Genomic DNA, 21143 nt, shown 5'->3' with positions numbered 1-21143 from the left:
CTGGGACCTGCTCATGTTCCCCATGAAACCTGAGAGCCTGTCCTTAGTAGGTATGGTGTTAGTGGTGGTGGAAAGGACACCTCCTTTGATTAAGGAAGTAACTTGGACCACCTTGCGTAGACAAGATCGGAGGACCATTCCGGAGGGTGGAAACTGCAAGACCATTCGGGAGAAGGATCCTGTTAGCGTGGCGAGCATGCCATCTCGGGACAAAGGTTTCTGTATGAGGGATCCATTTCCTCGTCCTCTGCTAACACTGGCTCCGTTTGTGTGATGTCCACAAATTATCTCAGACCATCCAGTGCAGCTCATGCCTGTCTCGCAGATTTCACAGAATAATCCTCTAAGGAGACCAGTGTCGTCCTTTGGACTAACAGTTATTCACCTCATCCCCTCAGACGGTCATCTTCTCTCTGCCAAACAAATTACTCGAACTGCCAAAACTCCACTGAGAATCTCCAGGAAGATCTCGGTTGTATTGCAGAAAAGAGGTGGGCCCTGACGAGATTCCTGACACCTCCCTCTTCCTGCTGTTGTGTTTGGGACACTCTCGCTGATCTCCCTGGTGCTGTGCTCAAGCTGAACACACAGAAGTTCAGTGTCGGCTCCAGCCCTCTGGACCCACACCCAGGGAGTGAATGCAGCTTTGGCTTGTTTGAGAGGGAGGCAGTGGGGTTCACCTTCTTAGTGATCCCTTATTCATTCCTTGAATATCAAACATCACTGATGCCTCCTGGGTTTCAGGGTCCACTGCAAAGCACAGGGGCCCTCGAGGAGTTCCTAGTGTGGTTTTGTTGTCTGTGTGACATTTGCACTGTTTCCTTGATTTTCATTGCTCTGATACATTTCCCTAACCTCTAAACTAGGGAACTTTCTTGAAGGCCCAGTGAATCCACCCATGTTGTTTGCTGAGTTGATTAGATAAGAAAGATAGTGCTTGAAGACTGCCAACTTCCTCACCCTCCCCAGGACCTTGAGTTTCAAAAGGTCCAGAAGACACCAAGAGAGCCCACGAACTGCTTTGTAGCTTGACTTCAAAATCTGTTTTGACAGAAATGACGAAGGAATGTATTCACAGTAAGGCAGGGCTATCCAGGGTCTGTCTAAGGTGATTTTCCTTGAGGTTCAGGCAGAAATGGTGCTGTTCTCGGCAATTTTCTGGGGAGGCTGCTATAGCAGTCAGTCATAGCACACATTGATTTTTTTCCCCTGCTTTTAAAATCTGTTCTGTAAAGAGCCCAATGTGCTGGAGAGAACACTGGCTTTCACGTGGCCTTGAAACCAGGCATGCTATGGAGGGTGGAATCTGGGCCAGTTGCTGTTGGTGACAATCGATGCTACACTTGTCAACAATTCCCGCCTGTCCTCCCTTTATCTGCTTCACTGAAGGCCTCCAGGGGACTGTTGTCTGCCCTCGCCCGAGGGGAGCGAGCGCCACACCTGCACCCACAGCAAACCACTGAATTTTTCACCTTTCCCTCAGCAGGGAGAAATCTAGACATGTGGCCTTTGGAAGTCAAGTGAGCGTTTGTGTTTGTTTTTGAGCCTCCGGTTACCCATCTGGGAACTGGGTATAATACCCAACCTCTCCTGGGGGAACCGTCTTGAGGAGCAAGTGAAACAGTGTGCTGAGTGAACGCTTTTCCAAAGCATTGAGTTGGCCGTCTTAGGAAGGTGCTATGGGGGAGCAGAAAACAGAACTTTCTGGGTGTGGTGAAGGGAGAAAAGTTCAAGACGCTGGTTTTACCAAAAGCTCAAACCTACTCATGGTGGCTCAGTGGCGGCTGCAGAGTGGAGGAGAGGCATGTGACTGTCCCAGCTGACCTCCACACGCTGAAAGCCTCACGATCACATGCAGCCCATCTTACAACGTGCATCTGGGCCATGGGTGGTGCTAAGGACTATGGATATATTTAGGACAATGTTGAGGTCATTTCAGCGTTCCCTTTAAGGGTGCTTTAACCTGTACCAGCTTGATGCTTGCTGGCTTGGGGCACAGATCTTAACCTCTTGGTGCCTCAGTTTCCTCATCTGTTAAATGGTGACATGCTGGCACATCCCTCCTAGGGTTTCTGTGAGGCTTAAAGGAAGTACGGGGTTTAGAACCCAGTTAGTGCTACAGATACTGTTCCTGGTGCTGTTTTTGTGGTGTCTGTGTAGGGTTATATCGTTGCCTTCCTGTGGCTGCTCTTCGTGGTGCGTGGAACCTGGAACTTCTACAACAGATCATGGATGTTTCTCTGCTGGATACCCCTTCTGCCCCACCCTGTGGGAGTTCTGGGGGCCCAGGAGAGTTTGCTCAAGAGGGTGTGCAGATGGGTGGCAGAGCTGGAGCAAGGCTCTAGTCTTAACAGACTGGAGTCTGAGGCTGGCAGAAGTGGGGGCCTTGGTCCAAGGTGCAGGGCTAATCTGGCCGGAGCTGAGCCCAGCAGGGCCTTGGTGAGACCCCGTGGCCCTTTTGTCTTTGTGAAACGCCTTCCTGCCTGGGTTTCCGTTGGCCTATAAGTTTGTTGTGGACAGCGTGATCTCCATAGACTTACACTGTGCCTACTTTACAGATGGAGAAACCAAGGCCCAGAGAGGAAGTGACTTGCTCAGAGTCATGGAATAGGAAGGTGGCAGGGTCCCCATGCCCTGATTCCTAGGCTAGTGTTCCTGCTGTCCCACTCAGGTTTTTGGGAATCACAGGCTCTGTGTGTCCCCTCAGTCCCCCAGGGGCTACTGAACAGTTCTCAAGTAGCTTCAGATTACCCAAGACGCCTGTGCCCACTGCCCCCCTAGGTTCCAGGGTCATGGGTCATCTTCTTTTGTTCCTCAGGCAGATCCTAGCCTTGACTTTGCCTGGAACTTGTGATCCAGCTCTCCACTGACTCTCCTGGGTCTGCTGGACCGGAAAGGTATTCGTGTGGCTCCTCTTGGGCCCTCGTTACTCTTTGACAGACAGTGCAGGTGGAGAGGAGGGCCCTAGTGGTGGTGCACTGGGCCTGATAATCAGAAACCTTGGTGGCAATTTGCTGAACATTTTCCATGTGTCCCTCTCCTCACTGGGACTCTAGGACTGAAACCCAGGCCGCGTCCTCACAGATGTCCTGGCATCTCCAAGGCAACCCTGAAAGGAAAGTATGCTGATGAATTAAGCAGCTGTTTGCCAGGTTCTCCCCGCCATTCTTGAATTTAAGCCGCACTGCTGATCCTTGGGAGCAGGAGTTAGCATACCCACGGACAGACAAGCAAACTGAGGCAAAGAGGTTAGATAACCAGGCATGGTGGCATATGCCCATAATCTCAGCTACTCAGGAGGCCGAAGTAGGAGGATCACTTGAACCCAGGAGTTCGAGACCAGTCTGTGCAACATAGCAAGACCCTGTCTCTCTAAAAAAAAAAAGAAGAATACATTTTTAAAAAGAGATTCGATAAATTATGCAGGATCACAGAGCTAATAAATGGTAACACCAGCTCCTGGCTACCTTTCGCTTCTCTGGCCTTCTCGGAATTCCTCCCAGGCAGGTGGATGGGAAAGGAAGAAGTGGAGATACAAGTCAGGCTGGCAGCTGTGACCCGGAGCCCTGTTTTTGGCGCTAAGCCAGGTTTTAGCTGAAGGAGACCAGCTGGAGGGATTTCCTCTGTGCTTCTTAGGGAGCAAAGATGGCCTTGGAGATGGAGACATGGTTTGTCAGTCCCAAGCCACTCCAAAGGCAGGGCAGGTGGGCTAGGAGTCAGCCCTGGGTCCCCCGCTGTGCTGCATGTGGCCCTGCCCTGCCACCCCGTCTGCTAGAGGACCACTTGGATGCTTTCTAGTGGGCCCCAATGCTCTGTGATTAGGACTTTGCAGGAGGCAGAGGGAAGGGGTAGGGACTGGAGGTCCAGCAAGGACCTCAAGCCCAGGGACAGGCTCCACCTGCCACACCTGCTAAACCATGAGGGCCTCAGGTGCCCGGCGAGAGGGAGCAGGAGTGGAGGCACCAGCCTGAGCCCCCAAACCAGGTCATGTATCACCTGCCATTTCCTGCTGGTAGAAGGAGATCACAGACACCAGAAGTCAGCGTCTTCTGCCAGAACTGGGTCCTTCCATGATTCTCAGGTGGTGACTTTGAATCCCAGAACAAGTGTTTTGGGGAGAGCGGAGTGAAGGAAGCCTGTGAACGTCGGATCTGGCTCCGCGCCAGGCCCTGTGCTGCAGCCAGCGGGGTGAGCTCAGGACAGCGGCAGCTGCTTGGGCCCAGCCGCCTCCTCTGTGAATGAAGGTGGTGGGGTGTGCGTGTGTGCGTGTGAGTGCGTGTGAGTATAAATGACTGTGAATGTGAGAGCCCATGAAAGTGAGAGTCTCAGTGTGTGAGAATGTGTGTGTGAGAATGAGTGTGTTTGTCAGAAAGTATGTATGTGTGAGTATAAGTGTGTGAGTGTGAGAATGAGTGTGAGAAGGAAAGCTTGCAAGTGTGTCAGGGTGAGAGGATGTGTGAGTGCATTTGAGAGTGTGTGTGTGCGTGCGTGCACTAGATTAAATAAGAATGTATCCAACTGACATTTTCTGGATACTGTTACCTACTAGGAATTACTAAAATCAGCTGTTCCAAAGGAGGGTGGATGTCGCACCAGGGGACATTTAGCAACGTTTGCAGATTCTTTTGCTAGTCACAGCTTGGGGTGTATGCTGTGGGCATGTGGTGGGCAGAGGCCAGGGATGCTGCTGAGCCTCGTCCCATGCTCAGGGCAGCCCCTAAGGCAGAGGCTGCTTGCGGGGCCCAAATGTCAGCGGTACTGAGCTGAGGATCTCTGTCCAGGAGGCACAGATACTGTCCTGGATGCTGTCCAGATGGCATCGTCTCTGCCCTCCAGGGGGACAGACAGGACAGTGGACACAGCCCAGACGCAGCCTGATGAGTGAGCCGGAGGGAGCGCCTGTCCCCTCAGGACTGTGAGCTCCGTGGGGGCAGGAGCTGGGTCTGTTAGCTCAAGATCCCCACGTGGGTCCCATAGCCAGTCTCATCACCAGAGCTGGTGTTATGTTTGTTCTGAGCTCCGTGTTGGGCACGTAGAACCTAGTGTAGGAAGAAACCTACACTGAATAAATCCTGAGTTTTCCAACCTGCTTCCCAGAACTCAGATGTTGTTTGAGGGCTAGCCTGGTGGCATGGGGGTTAGGGCAGATTGTAGAGAGCCAAGTCCCAGGGTGGAGTGGGGTTCAGGCCCCTTTTCCTGGCTTCAGCCGAAGCACCTTGGCTTTTTAAATATTTAAATATTTATTTTTTAACATTTTTAAATGTTGAACTTCCTTACATGATTTCCTTTGGACAAAAGCTCCAGCAAATAAAGTTTGAAAAGTTTTTTGGTTGAGGCTTCAGGGACAAGGTAAGGGTTGCTTAACGGGCCCAACTTGGGAGAACTGAGGTGAGGGAGCCGCTGTCCTCCTGCCCGGATGGTGGACCGCCAGCAGCTGGCTGGGTCACCCCGCAGAAAGCACCTTCTGCAGTCCCTGGTTCATGCGGCCTTGGTATTACAGGGCGCGGCCAACATGCAGGCTGCCTTCAGGTCTGCAGCCCCCACAGTCCCCCCAGACTAGTGCAAAGCTTTATCCAATCTTCCCGCAGACTTCAGCATCTAGGGCACTTCCTAAATGGTTCAAAATCAATGGAATCATTTGGGGAACAATAAATAATGTCACCAGACATTGCCAAATGTCCCCTAGGGGGACAACTAGGGATGAAATCACCCCTAGTTTAGATATGTCCTGTGATCATCCTCAGCAATTTTATCTCTAGACTTCCCAAAGGCCTTTAGCACTGAGGGGGCTGGGTCAGAGAAGGCCCCACCAGCTCAAAAAAGCAGATGCTCAAGAATTTGATATTTCTAGGGGACACAGCGATTTTTCAACCCATTGCCTCTTGTGGTCTGGGAAGCTAAGCTGTAGGAAGGAAAAAGGTGCCGGGTACGGTGAAGAGGTTTCACCAGACAGAGGAAACAGGGAAGGTGGACATTTCTCTCTTTTGTGTTCTGGAAAAGGAGAGAGCTGGTGGACCATATCCTAGTGTGATCATGGTTTCTGGAAGCCAAAGAGAACTGACAAAACTGGGCTGAACCACAGCATTTGTTGTCCTTTTAAATGTAGAATTTGTTTTCCAGACATTGCACTCTTGGGGTTTAGCGACAATTTAAAAGTGAATTTTACTGAAAGCGTGGCTGTTGAGCTACATTGCTCATTTATTCAGAGAGGGAGTTGCAGCCTGACTGTGCCTAGGAGAGTCTCTCATGCTGGGAGCTAGAGGTAGAGAAAAGAACAAGCTACCTGCTTGATGAAGCTCACAGATAGGACTGCTTGAACCCACCTGGGGGGACAGTGAGAGCCCCTCATCCTGGCGTGCTTTGCTGAGCGGGGTATGCTAAGAAGCTCCTGTGAAATGAGAAGTCCTTTCAGTCTCAGAATGAGGGATGGCGTTGGCAGGGCCCTGGGTTTCTGAAAGGCTCCCTAGGCTGTGTAGGCGAGGTGTCCCACAGGCCAGGGTCTTGGGACCACGAACCTGCTGAATTAGCAAGGCTAACAGACCCGGGCCTTTCATGCCTCCTGCCTCCAAGCTGGCAGCTGCCCAGGAATGCTCACAAATATAAAACCGACTTTGTTTTCAGAATGTTCTGGAGCATAGACTCCAAAGTCTGTATAAAGGCATTCTTGTGGGGCTGGTTATCTTCTGGGAAAATCATGCTGGGGCCCCAGACCAGAGCACCCCAGTGGAGAGCGGGATCCGCCCACGGAATGCCATGTGTTGGCACAAGGGATGGATCCGGGGTGGATTCAGGGTGGCCCGCACTTGCCAGCTGACCTCTGAGAGGTGTTTCACCAGGTTCTTGGGAGTTCCTGGGTCTTCTTCAGAGGAGCCCTGGGCAGGAATTTCAGAGACTTGCATTCTCTCTACCATTGCATCCAAGGGGCCTTGGGCAGTGCGGGGCCCAGGTTCCCACTCTGAAGCTGGCAGTGTGAGGGCTTTGGTCAGGCTGGTTCTCATGGCCTTTTCCATTCAGAAAGTCTGAATCTGTGAACTGGGTGGGTGGCCTGGGCTCTTCCCTCTTGTCACTTACTCCTTCACCCCCAGTCCTCTGATGCTGTCTGTAATACTTGACCTTATTCTGCATTTTTTATGCTTCACCTCAGGGATTGATGGGCATTCAATTTTTCCAACTTGACTACTGATCTATAGGAATACATGCTTATACTTCTGGTTTCTAGATTCAGCTCTTGGAAGTATGATTCATAGATATCACCACCTGCCCAAGCCATGCACCCCAGGGAGTCAGTGGCAGCATTCCGAGTGTTCCTGGGCTCTGCTTCAGTGTGGTTTTGCAGCCCCCAGTTCTGCGCCTGCCCTGTGTTAGAGCGCAGGTAACTGTGCTTGTCTGGCCCATTCCTGGTTTGGGTCCGGGAAGTGCTTTTTGCCTTGGAGGTCCTTTCTTACAAAATTGTACTATGTGTTCAAGTGCCTGCCAAACTCCTTGGATGAAGGTTTTCCTCTGCCCTCTTCTCTTTTAGCAGGTAGCTGAGAGTCCTGCACCGTGGGATGTGTATTGTGTGTGTGTGCGTGCGCACGCGTGTGCCTGTGTGTCTGTGCGTCTGCGTCACCAGCCTTCTGTTAGGGCTAACTGTGAGGCTGAAGCTTGTACTATGCCTGTACATGGTAAGCATCGTATGCGCTTGTGTTCCCGTTTCATTGTCACCCGGGCTGCCTGACTTTGGGATGAGCAATGCAGGTCCCCGTCTAGAATGCAGTGAGCTGCGTCCTAGGTATGGTGGGTGGGCCTGAACTCCGTATGGGGACCTATTTGTGAGTCTGATCCATCCATTTCTTTGGGAGGGTAGTGTCTGTGAGCCTCAGTATCCTCTCCCAGGAAATCCACTGCCCTAGGCCCAGTGGAAAGAGTGGGTTGGGTCCATGGGCCGTGGGTACAAGGGGCCTCCTCATCCCCTGCAGTGCAACACAAGGGAGGTGAAGCTGCTGGGCCGAGTACAGGCCTGGCCTTCTCGCCATTGGTCTTGGATTTGCTTCCTTCAGGAAACCTCTCTGCAGGCAGTGTTGACCTTTTGGCCTTTGTCTCTTTGCAGGCAGGTGACAGCAGGGACATGTCTCGGGAGATGCAGGACGTAGACCTCGCTGAGGTGAAGCCTTTGGTGGAAAAAGGGGAGGTGAGTGGAGATCTTCCTGGCTACCCCATCACAGGCACATGTGCACATAGATACACACAGGCCCACCGGAGCTCACACTCCACTTACGGGCATGCAAACACTGCAGAAATACACATGTACACAACATACACACATGCTGCACACACACATACACAGCATACACAGACACACATGCATGCACACATAACACATGTATCCCCTGCTTCCTTGAAATGCACAGTTGTGAGAGGCTGCTCTGGTTCAAGTCCCATAGGATTGGGGCTGGGCCCCTTGCACACTTTTCTGGGCCTTTCTGCTGTCATTTGTAATGTGAGGGCATCGAACCAGAGGTTCTCTCAGCTTTCCTGTCTCTAACATTCTGTGGTTATAGAAGATGCAACATGGGGCCCAGTTGCCCATGGGGACTGCCTGCCTCAGCTCTGATTAAAGCTGCATACCCTGGGGCCACACCATCTGGGCTTAAATCCCAGCTGTGACACTTTGCAGCTTGGTGTCCACTTGCAAACCTCTCAGTCTCTTCATGTTCTAGTTCTTCATCTGTAAAATGGTGACATTAGGACTTACCTCATGGGGCCAAGTGAGGATGGGGTGACCTAATTCATAGGGAGCAGTTAGAACTTTGCAATAGAGGAGATGGGCAATGCATAGTCGCTTTTTCACTTGCTATTATTATCTTTTTGGGCAAACCTCTTCTGTCAACAGAGCCCTTCCTGTTGGAAACAGAGGCTCCTGTCCTATAGGCTGGCCTGGCAGGGCCCATCCTGGGCTGATTGTTCTGATGATGAATGAACCTTTACATTTGCACAGTTGACATTGTGGCTTCAAAACATGTTCACATCCCAATTCCCACTGAGCCTCATAACTGCCTCTGATGATATGTCTTTTTAAAAATGTGGAAGCTTTGGTCCAAAAGTGAAGTTAGTCTAAAGCCAACTAAATGCTTTTAAAAATGATAATTACCATGCACTAACCACATCCTGCATGCCTGCTTCTCCGCCAACTGTATTTCAGCTTTGGTTCATGCAGGTCCCAGGTGCTGTGATTGTACTCATTTTGTGGAGGAGGAAGTTGAGTCTTCGGGAGGTTAATTTGTCTTCTTTGCATAGTTACAAAGTGTGGGACGTGGAATCAAACCCAGGCCAGCTGACGTTGGTGAAAAGACTGTTCATTTAATTTCTTTATGACTCTATATGTGACTGATTTGTTTTAGGTTCATAATTTCATAGACTTTTCTTTAAAAATGTGTGAGGCAACTATCTCTTTTCACCTTTTGCTGATTAAAAAAAAACACACAAAAAAAACTGGTCCTAGACAGGAAGGGGATTGGCCAAGTTCATTCAGATAGCTGGTACAACTAGAATTCGGAACCAAGCCTGGGGAAGCTACAGAATACTTGCTTATCATTCCACACTAGGAGTCTGCAAATCTTTTCTGTAAAGGGTCAGATAGTAAATATCTTAGACACTGAAGGCCACGTGATCTCTGTTGCAACCAGTCAACTTTGCCATTATAGCAAGAAAGCAGCCATAGACAGTATGTAAGTGAATGTACTTGCTGTGTTCCAGTAAAAATTTAAAACATGTGGTGAGGCAGATTGTAGTGTGCCAACCCCTACTGTATACTATGCAGGTTCTAAATCCATGTCCTCTTAACTCTGGGTCTGTGACGTAGTCTTCTGAAACAATCAAACAAAAACCTCTAGGTAGAACAAGTACGTATCACCGTATTCTTATTTCTCCCTTTTAAAAAAAACCCTGTGAAAATAGTATCCCACACTTTCCTTTATTCACTGAACATTTCTGGGGGCTCTTTTCTTTTTTTTTTTTTTTTTTTTTTTGAGACGGAGTCTCGCTCTGTCGCCCAGGCTGGAGTGCAGTGGCCGGATCTCAGCTCACTGCAAGCTCCGCCTCCCGGTTTACGCCATTCTCTCGCCTCAGCCTCCCGAGTAGCTGGGACTACAGGCGCCCGCCATCTCGCCCGGCTAATTTTTTGTATATTTTAGTGGAGACGGGGTTTCACCGTGTTAGCCAGGATGGTCTCGATCTCCTGACCTCGTGATCCGCCCGTCTCGGCCTCCCAAAGTGCTGGGATTACAGGCTTGAGCCACCGCGCCCGGCCTCTGGGGGCTCTTTTCAACATCAGTCCACAAACCATGTGCTTTTCTCTTTTTAGGTACATAGTATCCCACCTCATGTATTTGCCTAGTGCCCAGTATGTGAACACCTATGTCTTTCCAGCCTTTTGCTATTATAAACAGCGCTGCAAGAAATTCACACCCTTGTATCTTTCATGTGTGTCATTCCATACATGTGCAGATACAGCCCTAGAAAAAAGTTCTCAGAAGTGGCATCGTTGGGTCCAAGGGTGAATGCATTTAAAACAATATTTTTTATTTATTTCAGGCAGCCTACTGGAATCCTTACAACATTTTATATATGAAACACATCTCTAAGAGCTTATCCACTCAGGGTTACATGCCAGTGTATCTCTCAGTGAATATTTACCCTTTCTTTCAAGGTTTAGATGGAAATAAATTCCTTTCATTTCCTTAGATTGACTCAGCAAAGTGTTTAGAGTTGGACTGAACTATTGGGAAGTTCTTCCTTGTGTCTGTCTGCAATCTGGATTGCCACTGCACTCTGCTGACGTTTTGAAGTTTGATGCTTGTTGTACAGAATGGCTTTCTCCATTCTTTCCCACCAGTACACACTCACGTGCACATATACACACACAGGGCAATGGTATAGGTGCCAGCCACGTTTGCTTCCACTTGAATTTACCCAGAGTCCCTGATGTTCTTGCCCACAGCCCAGGGGATGTGGAGCTATTTGAATCCCCAGCACGAGGGCCTGTGTTGTCATCTAGTCTTCCAATCCCTGCCATCTAATGGGGGCTCCATTCCATCATCCTGTTCCCCTCATCACTTTTGCATTTTGCTCTGCGAAACTGTCTTCTTTTCTGGAGGTTTGTGGTGGGTGAGGCTGGGGCTCAGTTTTCACAGTGTTGGGACTCCGTCTCTGTGTCAGGAGGAGGAAAACATGCCAGCAACATCTGTTAGAAATGTTGGCCAGCCAAGACTCCAGTTGGTCCTCCGAGTCACACTTTCACCAGGCCAGAGGGGACGCGGGGCTTTTCTCTGTCTTCCTGGGCCTGTCCTGCCATGGACAACTCTGGTAAAAGATAGAATTTGGGCTGAAACTCAGATTTTTTTTTTGAGATGGAGTTTCGCTCTTGTTGCCCAGGCTGGAGTGCAATGGTGTGATCTAGGCTCACTGCAGCCTCTGCCTCCTGGGTTCAAGGAATCCTCCTGCCTCATTCTCCCGAGTAGCTGGGATTACAGACATGTGCCACCATGCCTGGCTAATTTTGTATTTTTAGTAGAGACGGGGTTTCTCCATGTTCGTCAAGCTGGTCTCGAACTCCCAACCTCGGGTGATCCACCCGCCTCGACCCTCCCAAAGTGCTGAGATTACAGGTATGAGCCACCGCACCCAGCCTGAAACTCAGAATTTTCAGATCGAGGGAAATGCTTAGAGGTCTCCACTGCTTCTTCTACTCACAAGAGATTGAAATTTGATTCAGGTCTAGATGACAGCAGCCATAGAAAAAATGTAAGGAGGACCGTGATGTGGTCAGGTTTGAGTTTTAAAAGTATAGCACACGGGTGGAGCCAGGGAGACCAGTTAATAGTCAGATATCAAATTTCTGTATCTCTCAAGCTTGTCATCAGCTTAGACCTTCAGATTTTTATCTGTCAAGGCTATTGTCAGAAAGGAATCCAGTTAATGTGTCTGCTTTTCTGCTGGACTTCTATTTTGCGATGAAAAGGAAGGTCTGGGCTGGGCGCAGTGGCTCACGTCTGTAATCCCAGCACTTTGGGAGGCCGAGGCAGGTGGATCATGAGGTCAGGAGATTGAGACCATCCTGGCTAACATGGTGAAACCCCGTCTCTGCTAAAAATACAAAAAAAAAAAAAAGCTAGGTGTGGTGGTGGGCGCCTGTAGTTCCAGCTACTTAGGAGACTGAGTCAGGAGAATGGCGTGAACACGGGAGGCGGAGCTTGCAGTGAGCCGAGATCGCACCACTACACTCCAGCCTGGGCGACAGAGCGAGACTCAGTCTCAAAAAGAAAAAAAAAAAGAAAAGGAAAGCCTGCCTTTGTGAGGAATTAGGGAGACCCCACAAAGGAGGGAGCATAGTTACAGATTCAGGGCGTAGAAAGGCCCATACGTCCCAACATTATTTCTCTTACAAAGGACACAGATGAAATTGACAATCTTTTTTATCTTTCCACAGACCATCACCAGCCTCCTACAAGAGTTTGATGTCCAGGCAAGTAGAGGATGTGGCTTTCCTTCCCCTTCCTCATCCCATCTTCTCTTTTTCCTCTTTCTTTCCATTGGTTTAAGTAGATCATTCTGCAAACGTTGTGGGCAAGGGGAGAGAAGGCAGTGGTCTCAGCTAGGTCCTCACCCTCAGCTGCTGCTCCCAGACAGAAGCTGACTTGAGTGCTGGCCAGAGAAGCAGGAACCAGTCACTTCCCATGAAAGCAGAAGACACCTCCTGTTTCAGCCCCAAATAATTGGCCAGAACGGTGGGACATGTGTGGGGAAAATGGTGTGACGCTGGGCTGGCTTGGGACCCTGTGAGGGGAGGGAACAGAAGCAAAAGCTTGATGTTCTTGGCTCTGCTTGGGAAACTGAAACCAGCCTTCTCTGTGGTTTACTGGCCCAGAACTGAAGTATCTCCATCCCCACTCAGGATTGCAGGGCGTGCCAGGGGGTGCAGCTCAGCTGTGTCCAAGAACAGGCTCTCAGGAGAACAGACTGGGCTCTCTCAGCTGAGGGCTGGGTCAGAACTTCAGGAACTCTAAGTCCTGGACTCGTTAGCCCCAAGCTCGGGTGGGTCCGGTGCTGTGCTGGGCTCTGGAGGGTGGGGCAGAAAGCCTGAGCATATGGCGAGCTTGTGGTCTCCGTGAAGAAGGACAGGCGCACTCCTGGACCAGCCAAAGGCGGCTGAGATGTTCTCACCTGAACATCTACCTGTGTGTTGCACAGGTGTCCCCAGTTTGGGACCCATTCTGTGCTCTGCATCTCACTCCTCTGTTCTATCTCCTTACCTCAAAACAACTCCACTTTTCCTCTTGAATCTCTTATTTCATGAATGCGCCCCCATCCGTCCCGAGGTGAGGAATCTTGCACTGTCTTTGGAAGGAAGGGAAAGGATGGGAGAGGGGCTGGAAGCATCGGCTGGTAGATCATCGAGGCTTTCGATACCGCCCCCAAGGTGTGTATTCTCTCCTCCTCCTGGTTGTGTCAGGCTGTCCCTAGAGATCCACCCTGACCTCAGTGTTTAAGAAGAACAAAGGGCCAGGTGCAGTGGCTCACACCCGTAGTCCCAGCACTTTGGGAGGCTAAAGCATGCAGATCACCTGAGGTCAGGAGCTCGAGGCCAGCCTGGAGAAGCCCTGTCTCTACTAAAAATACAAAAATTAGCCAGGCGTGGTGGTAAGTGCCTATAATCCCAGCTACTTGGGAGGCTGAGGCAGGAGAATCTCTTGAACCTGGGAGGCGGAGGTTGCGGTGAGCCGAGATTGCGCCATTGCACTCCAGCTTGGGGAACAAGAGTGAAACTCCATCTCAAAAAAAAAAAAAAAAAATAGAAGAAGAAGAGAGACAGCATTGAGAGCTGACTTGCCTGAGGTCACTCAGCAGTGATTGGGGAAGTGGTGCCAGACTCTGGGCCTCGCCTCTTCCAGCCCTGAGAACTTCCCTTGCTGCTTGTGTAGGTTTTAGTGATGTTGGTGAGGGCTTCCTACCCACCAAGCACTGTGCTGACAGCTTCCCAGCTAATATCTCATGTAATACCTCAATATCTCATGATAACATGAGAGGTACTATTAGCCTTATTTTTCAGATGGGTAGACTGAGGCCAGAGTGGAGGGACCGGGAGCCACACTCAGGTCTGCCTGACCAGGAAGGAAGCCCATGTTCTTCCTGCACCACTCGTGTGCTGAGGTCCGGGCTTCTCCCATCCCGTTCCTCTCTGTGTTGCAGGACGCTAGGCATGCGAAGGTGCTCCAGGAGGGTGGGAGGTGAATGCACTATCTTGAGGTTTATCAAGTCCAAGCCTTCATTTTACAGCTGGGGAACCTGAGGGACAGAGAAAAGGAGAAGTCACTCCTTCAGGGTGGCATGGTGGGGCAGCTAAGAGTTATGGCAGCGGATCCTCTTTTTCACCCTCTTGAGAATGGGGAATAATGTGCCCAGGGCAGTCAGAGCTGCAACAGATGCAGTGGCTGCAGCACCAGCACTATGGCCTTGGTTGTTTGGTTCTCTGAGCTGCGAACAGCTGGAAGTTAGTCCTAGGGGTCATCTGCTCATTCAGGGATGGGCCGGGCCACACCAGCCTCCCTCAGCCTGATCGAAGCTGCCCTTGCCAACCTTCCCTGTGGCTGAAATGTCAGCTCCTTGTGTTCCCCAGAGGAGCGGCTTGCTGGCACTGAGGTTGTATCTTCCTGCAGTGGGGATGTGATCGTCCATCCTCCTCAGGTGAAAGCCCCATTCCAGAGCCAGGAAGAGTGAACCGCAAGCCCCATGGATGCCCTTTCCTGGTGATTGACCTAGCACAAGTTGCTTCACCTCCATTTCCCCATCTGTGAAATGGAGACAGCGCTCCAGCCTTGTTAAGTGGCATTGGAGAGAGGACACTGACAAGGGCCAGCGATGTGGTGCTTCCCGCATCAGTACTGGGCCAAACATCACATACCCTGTCCACTAGCTATCGTGGGGTGTTCTCCTTAATTATTTTTGTTGTTGTGGAAAAATACACATAACATCCAATTTACCATCTTAACTACTTTTTTTTTTTTTTTTTGAGACGGAGTCTAGCTCTGTCCCCCAGGCTGGAGTGCAGTGGCCGGATCTCAGCTCACTGCAAGCTCCGCCTCCCGGGTTTACGCCATTCTCCTGCCTCAGCCTCCCAAGTAGCTGGGACTACAGGCGCCCGCCACCTCGCCCGGCTAGTTTTTTGTATTTTTTTTTAGTAGAGACAGGGTTTCACCGTGTTAGCCAGGATGGTCTTGATCTCCTGACCTTGTGATCCGCCCGTCTCGGCCTCCCAAAGTGCTGGGATTACAGGCTTGAGCCACCGCGCCCGACCATCTTAACTACTTTTAAATGTACAGTTCAGTAATATTAAGTATGTTCATATTACTGTGCAACTGTCACTATCGTCCATCTTCAGAACTTTATGTATTTTTATTTTTGTTTACACAGAGTCTTGCTCTGTCATCCAGACTAGAGTGTAGTGAGTGTAGTGGTGTGATCTTGGCTCACTGCAACCTTTGCCTCCTGGGTTCAAGCAATTCTCATGCCTCAGTCTCATGAGTGGCTGGGATTACAGGTGGCCACCACCACACTGGGCTAATTTTTGTATTTTTAGTAGAGACGGGTTTTTCCATGTTGGCCAGTCTGGTCTCAAACTCCTGGCTTCAAGTGATCTGCCTGCCTCAGCCTCCCAAAGTGCTGGAATTACAGGCTTGAGCCACCGCACCGCCAGAACTTTAAAACTTGCAGAGCTGAAACTCTGTCCCATTAAACAACTCCTCATTCTAGCTTCATGCAGTCACCCTTCAATTTTCTGTCTCTGTAATTTTGATTACTCTAAGTACCTCATATAAGGGCAGTCATATACTATATTATTATTATAAAACTGTGTTTGCATTGATTCGTTCTTTGCCAGTGTCTAGCTGGTATAGGTTAGCATCATGTCCTCAGGGTTCATCCCTGTTGTAGCAGGTGTGAGCATTTCCTTCCTTTTTAAGGCTGAATCATATTCTATTGTATGTATGACCCGCATTTTGCTTATCCATTTGTCCATTGGTGGACACTTTGGGCACTTTGGGCTACTGTGAATAATAGCCTGCTGTGAACATGCACGTATAGATATCTCTTTGAGATCCTGCTTTCAGTGTTGGGGGGCATATACCCATAAGTGGAATTGCTGGAGGTATTAGTCCATTTTCAATCTGCTATAAGGACATATCAGAAACTGGGTAATTTATAGAGAGAAAGAGGTTTCACATGACTGGGGAGGCCTCGCATTCATGGTGGAAGGTGAAGGAGGAGCAAAGGCACGTCTTACATGGCGGCAGGCACGAGCATTTTTGCAGGGGAACTGCCCTTTGTAAAACCGTGAGATCTCTTGAGACTCATTCACTATCACGAGAACAGCACAGGCAAAACCTGCCCCCATGATTCAGTTACCTCCCATTGGTTCCCTCCCACGACATGTGGGGATTATGGGAGCTACGATTCAGGATAAGATTTGGGTGGGGACACAGCCAAACCCTATCACTGGATCATATGGTTATTTTGGATTTTAAAATCTTGGTTGTCAATTCTGAGAAACCTAGAAAGCATAGTTTATTTGTTCCCTGTGAAGATAATTCCTCACATTTGTGTTTCTCTGGAAAGTCTGCAAAACACTTTTGCATTCTCCCATCTCAGGACACAGGCAACTGAGAGAACAGAGAATAGGAGTTCTTGCCCCTACTCCCAGGGAAGGTCAACCTATGTGACTCAGGCCGGGGTCGGTTAAGGAGCTGCCCCTTAGGACATCATCAAAGTGGGGACCACACAGAGAAGCCTTTGGAAGGACAGAGCAGAGGTCAGGATGAGGTCTCCCAGCATCCTGCACCAGCCTGGGCTGAGCCCTCTGAGTTAATCCCCCAAGCTGTCCTATGAGGTCGGGGCATTTTTCCCTGTTGTGCTTTCCTTTGTTTCTTTAACAAATGCCCACTTTGTGCCTGGCCTTAGTTTAGGTGCTGGGGATGCAGTGATGAGCATGACAGGCAATGACCCGTGTTTTCAGGAACCTACATTCTGGAATAATAGCTCAGTATAGCCAAGCACAGAATGCGTGCCTGGCAGCATGCCAAATGTGCCCCATGGGTGCTTACAGTGATCCTGTTCCCATCCTACGGAGAGAGAGGACCTGAAGCACAGAGAGGTTAGGGAACTTGCCTGAGATCGCAGAGCTGTAAAGGGAATCTCAAGCTGTGTGCTTCCGGGGCACATATTTGAAACCAATCCAGATTCCCTAGAAGAAGGCAAAGAAACATACAAATAAGCATATGTGAGAATTCCAGCTTCTGTAGGTCCTTTAAGAGAATAGTGAAGGGTGATACAGAGCCAGGTGATGGGAGAGGGCATGGCTGGGGTGCTGTCTTAGGTTGAGGCTTTTTTAAGTCATGACATTGCTCTGAACCTAAAAGACAGATGGAGCCAGTCACGTGACAAAGAGAAGACTGGGGTAGATCATTCCAGGCGGAGGTAACAGCACAAGCAAAGGCCTTTCTGATCTGGATTCTGAAATTTCCAAGGGCAAAAATGTGTTATTCCTGTAAGCTGTTAACAGACTCAGTGTTCCCAGTAAGTCACAATATTTGAGCTGAAATCTGAGTGTTGAATGACACTTTTTCAAGGTTGTTACCAAAAGAAAATCTTTGTATAAAATCGTATTCATTTAGATTTGGCTTCTTAGATTTGAAGGTGTTAGGGACTCATGAGATTGATGAAAGCACCCCCCAGATTTTCAGCAGTCTCCAAAATCTTGGGTGTAGGGTTGCTGTAGAATTTCCTTCAGAAGATGTGGTGCAGTATGACAGACAGAAGCTCTCTGGGGCCTGATGGGTTACAGGGCTAGGAACTGAGAAGGACAGAGCTTTGGTCAAGGGGGCTTACGGGGCTTATCAGCCTGGGGACTGGTCAGCATGCTCTGACCTCAGATTCACACAGGAGCTCCAGCAAAGTGACAGGACAGCACCTGCCTGCCATGCACTTCGGTGTCTTCTGATGAGCCAGGCCAGCACTGAAGGCCTCCCACGCGCTCTTGCTGAACCTTTGGGGACCTGTACCATCATCCTTTACAGATAAGGAAACTGAGACTTTCCCAGGGGCGGCAGCTGTGAAGTGGCCCACATTGAGCCCAGGGCTGTCTGATGCAGACAGTTCCCTCAACCGCGTTGCTTGAGTACAGCCCTGTTCCTGCAAAGGCTAATCAAGCCATTTTGGACTAGATTCTGGTTCACCTTTGCCACGTCTGCTTGTCAAAAGATCTAGCCAAGCAGATAATCTAAACAACACTTCATTGGGCTTATGTTTAGCCTACTGAGGAGGATTTGTTGTAGGACTCAAGAGTTGATGTGCCTTAATGGCAAATGGATTTTATCTATTCATTTAGTTGGTTTCTTACCTGCTTGTTAAAATAGGGCTCCCTCCTGGGCAGTTCTTCCCCCTGGGCATAGCTTCCCCCCTGGTTCAGTCTAAGGAGTCTTGAGTCGCTTTATTTTGTGTATCTGAAAGCAGTCGATGTTATTCCTTAAAAAAGAATTACTGCTTCCGCACTTTGAATAACTCAGGCAGATTCCTACTTCCTGTCCCAATGTAGTCAATAATTTAGGCTTTTTTTGGTTTGTTTTTTAAATGAATCAAAACACACACACTGAGCCCAGAGCTTGGCACTGAGGAGCTGCTGGTGGAGTCTGTGTTGAGCTGCTGGGTGGCCTGTCTCAGGAGACAGCTCGCCTGCCAGAGCAGTTGGCATCAGGCCTGATCTCTCCGTCACTGGCATCACCTTTAGGTGGTCTCTGTGTTTTGTCCTGGGTGATGTTTGGGCAAAGTGATTGGTGATTTGCATATGAGGTTCTGCCAGCGCTGTCAGGCCCCCGCCTGGCTGCCATTCCTGGAAAGATTCCGGAACCCTCAGAGCACGGGGTGGGTGGGCTGCTGGCCTAGGTGTAGGGGTTGCAGGAAGGACACGATCTGATGTGGCTCTGCTGAGAGGCCTCCGGCATCAGGTTTTAGGCAATTGTGTTTGCAAATTTGAGGAGTAGGGAGGGTGGGAGTATTTTGGGTTCCAGCTTCACCTCTTTGGCTATAATTCTAGAGTCTAAGACTTCTGCTCCAGACGGGAGCTTTGTGGAAGGCCACCTGAGGGAGGGAAGAGGAGGAAGAATAAATACTTGCATACTCATTGTCTCAGGGCTTCCCTGCCAAGGTGAGGGGTGTTGGCCTCTTTTGCAGATGAGAGACCCATTTGAAGATGTTAGAGAACTTGCCAGAGGGTGCTGTTGAGATACTCCTGGATTTAGATCCATCTACTTCCCAAAAAATGTTATAGTCATGGAAGTTGTACTGGCTGGCCTCTCTTGAGCTCTGCTGTATGTCAGATACCATGCTGGGCCCTTTCCCTGCATCTGCTCATGTGATCCTCATGAAACCGTGTTGAAGGAGGTATCCTTGCCATCCTCGTTTTATGTTGAAGATACGAGGCCCAGAAAATCTGAAGGATTTGCTCAGTGTCACGCCACAATGAGATAGATGGCGAAAGCTGATTCAGTCCGCACGTCTGGAGGCAAAGTGAATTTAACGGGTTTTGGGGAAGGGACAGCAGAGTTGACTTCATCACCCATAAATTGTATCTCGTGGGCTGGGTGACTTTCTGTGGCTTCAAATTGCTTTTTCTGTTGGATTTGCTGCTTCTAATTCCCTCCACCTGGATCTGGAGTTATTGAGACGGTTAGATTTGATTTGGTTTCCATGGGAATCTGTGTTTGTGTGCTCACCAGGGCTCTCTGAGAAGAGAGCTGATGTTACCCACGGGGCCTCGGTGTGGAGTGGTGGAGGGGCTGGGGCAGTTACCAGGGCTGGGCGGGGGCTCCGGAGGTCTGGCTCCCGTTCTGCTGCGAGGCCTCTTGTTCGGCAGAGCTGAGCTGGTCTTGGGGATGTACGATCCCATTCAGGAGGGCTGTTTTCCCTCCTCTTTTTGGAAGCAGACCAGCTCACAGGGAAAATGGAAATGGTGACCTTTTGCTAATTTCTCTCTTTCCACACAGTTGCTTCTTGTTTTCATGCCCCATGACTGAAGGTGGGCAGAGCTCAGACAGAAGCCTGGAAATCCTCAACTCACCATTTCCCAACCTCGCCCTCCCCCAGCCCTACTTCCTAGCAAAGCCACTGGGACTTAGAGCAAACCCTTCGGGTGACAGATGGTGGGAACACTCATCTGGATCAGCACAAAATGAGGCTTTGGAAAATAAACACAGTGTGCTTCTTCTGCAATTCTGCCGTGGGTTTCCTAGGAGCAGCCTCCAATAGAACAGGAGAGGTAGGGCTCATACCAGGGCCTCTGAGGTGTGTCCAGGCCAGGCTCTGCCAGGCTGACCTCACTGATCTCTTGGCGTCCCAGAAAGGGTGCAGTGAGCAGAAGCGAGTGCAGATCCAGCCCTGTCATTTGCTGCTCGCGTGTCCTTGGCCACTCGCTTGACCTCCCTGGGGCTTAGTTTCCTAATCTGTGAAACAGTGGGGAGCATTGCTGTCCCTGAGCGCACTGCAGACACTGAACGCACACAGCAGCGGGCTCAGCTCACAGGTCTTTGTCGCCCTCCCCTGCTCCATGGATGACAGGGTCTGCTCCATCTCTTCACCCTAATCCAAACAAACATGTTCTTCCTAATTCTTCTTTCCTTGGAGAACTGAGGTCTTCAGTGTGGGTTCCAGTTGCATGCTGTATTCCCAGGCTGACACCCTCTGCCCACAGCAGTCTGTTCCCTGACTCTGTGTAACTTTGTTTAATTCTCTTGACCTTATGTCAACATGAGAGAAGCCTGGGGAATGAAGTGAGAAGTGACAGACCCAGCTTGACCTCTGGAAGGTCTTCCATTGTGTGTGGCTTGCAGGGGAATCATGACTTTGGAAGCCCAAGGATCTATCTATCTTGAGTCTTAACTCTGTTATCTTGTTGGGCACCTATACTTCAGTCCCGGAGGCTATCTGTTCAATGGCTGTCGTGATATAGCACAGGAGACAAAGCTGGCTTTATTGAACTTGCTTAGTAAGTGGGTGGCTGTCTTTTTATCGTGTTCCTCCTGGCTACACCCACCTCCCCCAGTTATCTCTGGTACTTTATG

General features: G+C 49.9%; 1 protein-coding gene across 2 annotated transcripts in view; it reads left to right on the top strand.

Annotated features, from left to right (window-relative positions):
• The window catches only part of NDRG1 (N-myc downstream regulated 1), a 60262-nt gene that overhangs the window by 4909 nt on the left and 34210 nt on the right, over window positions 1-21143 (top strand). The window contains exons 2-3 of one of the 2 annotated variants that reach the window (XM_033202628.1): window positions 8090-8170; window positions 12467-12502. In XM_033202628.1, coding sequence (XP_033058519.1) covers window positions 8108-8170; window positions 12467-12502 — 99 coding nt within the window. In that variant the 5' untranslated portion in view covers window positions 8090-8107. The remainder of the gene's footprint in view (window positions 1-8089; window positions 8171-12466; window positions 12503-21143) is intronic. The other variant, XM_033202629.1, reaches the window with a different exon arrangement.

The sequence above is a fragment of the Trachypithecus francoisi genome, unplaced genomic scaffold, assembly GCF_009764315.1.
Source record: "Trachypithecus francoisi isolate TF-2019V2 unplaced genomic scaffold, Tfra_2.0 Lachesis_group7, whole genome shotgun sequence".
Classification (NCBI taxonomy): domain Eukaryota; kingdom Metazoa; phylum Chordata; class Mammalia; order Primates; family Cercopithecidae; genus Trachypithecus; species Trachypithecus francoisi.
Note: the sequence above shows the minus strand (reverse complement) of the source record. Positions and strands in the feature narration are given on the sequence as shown.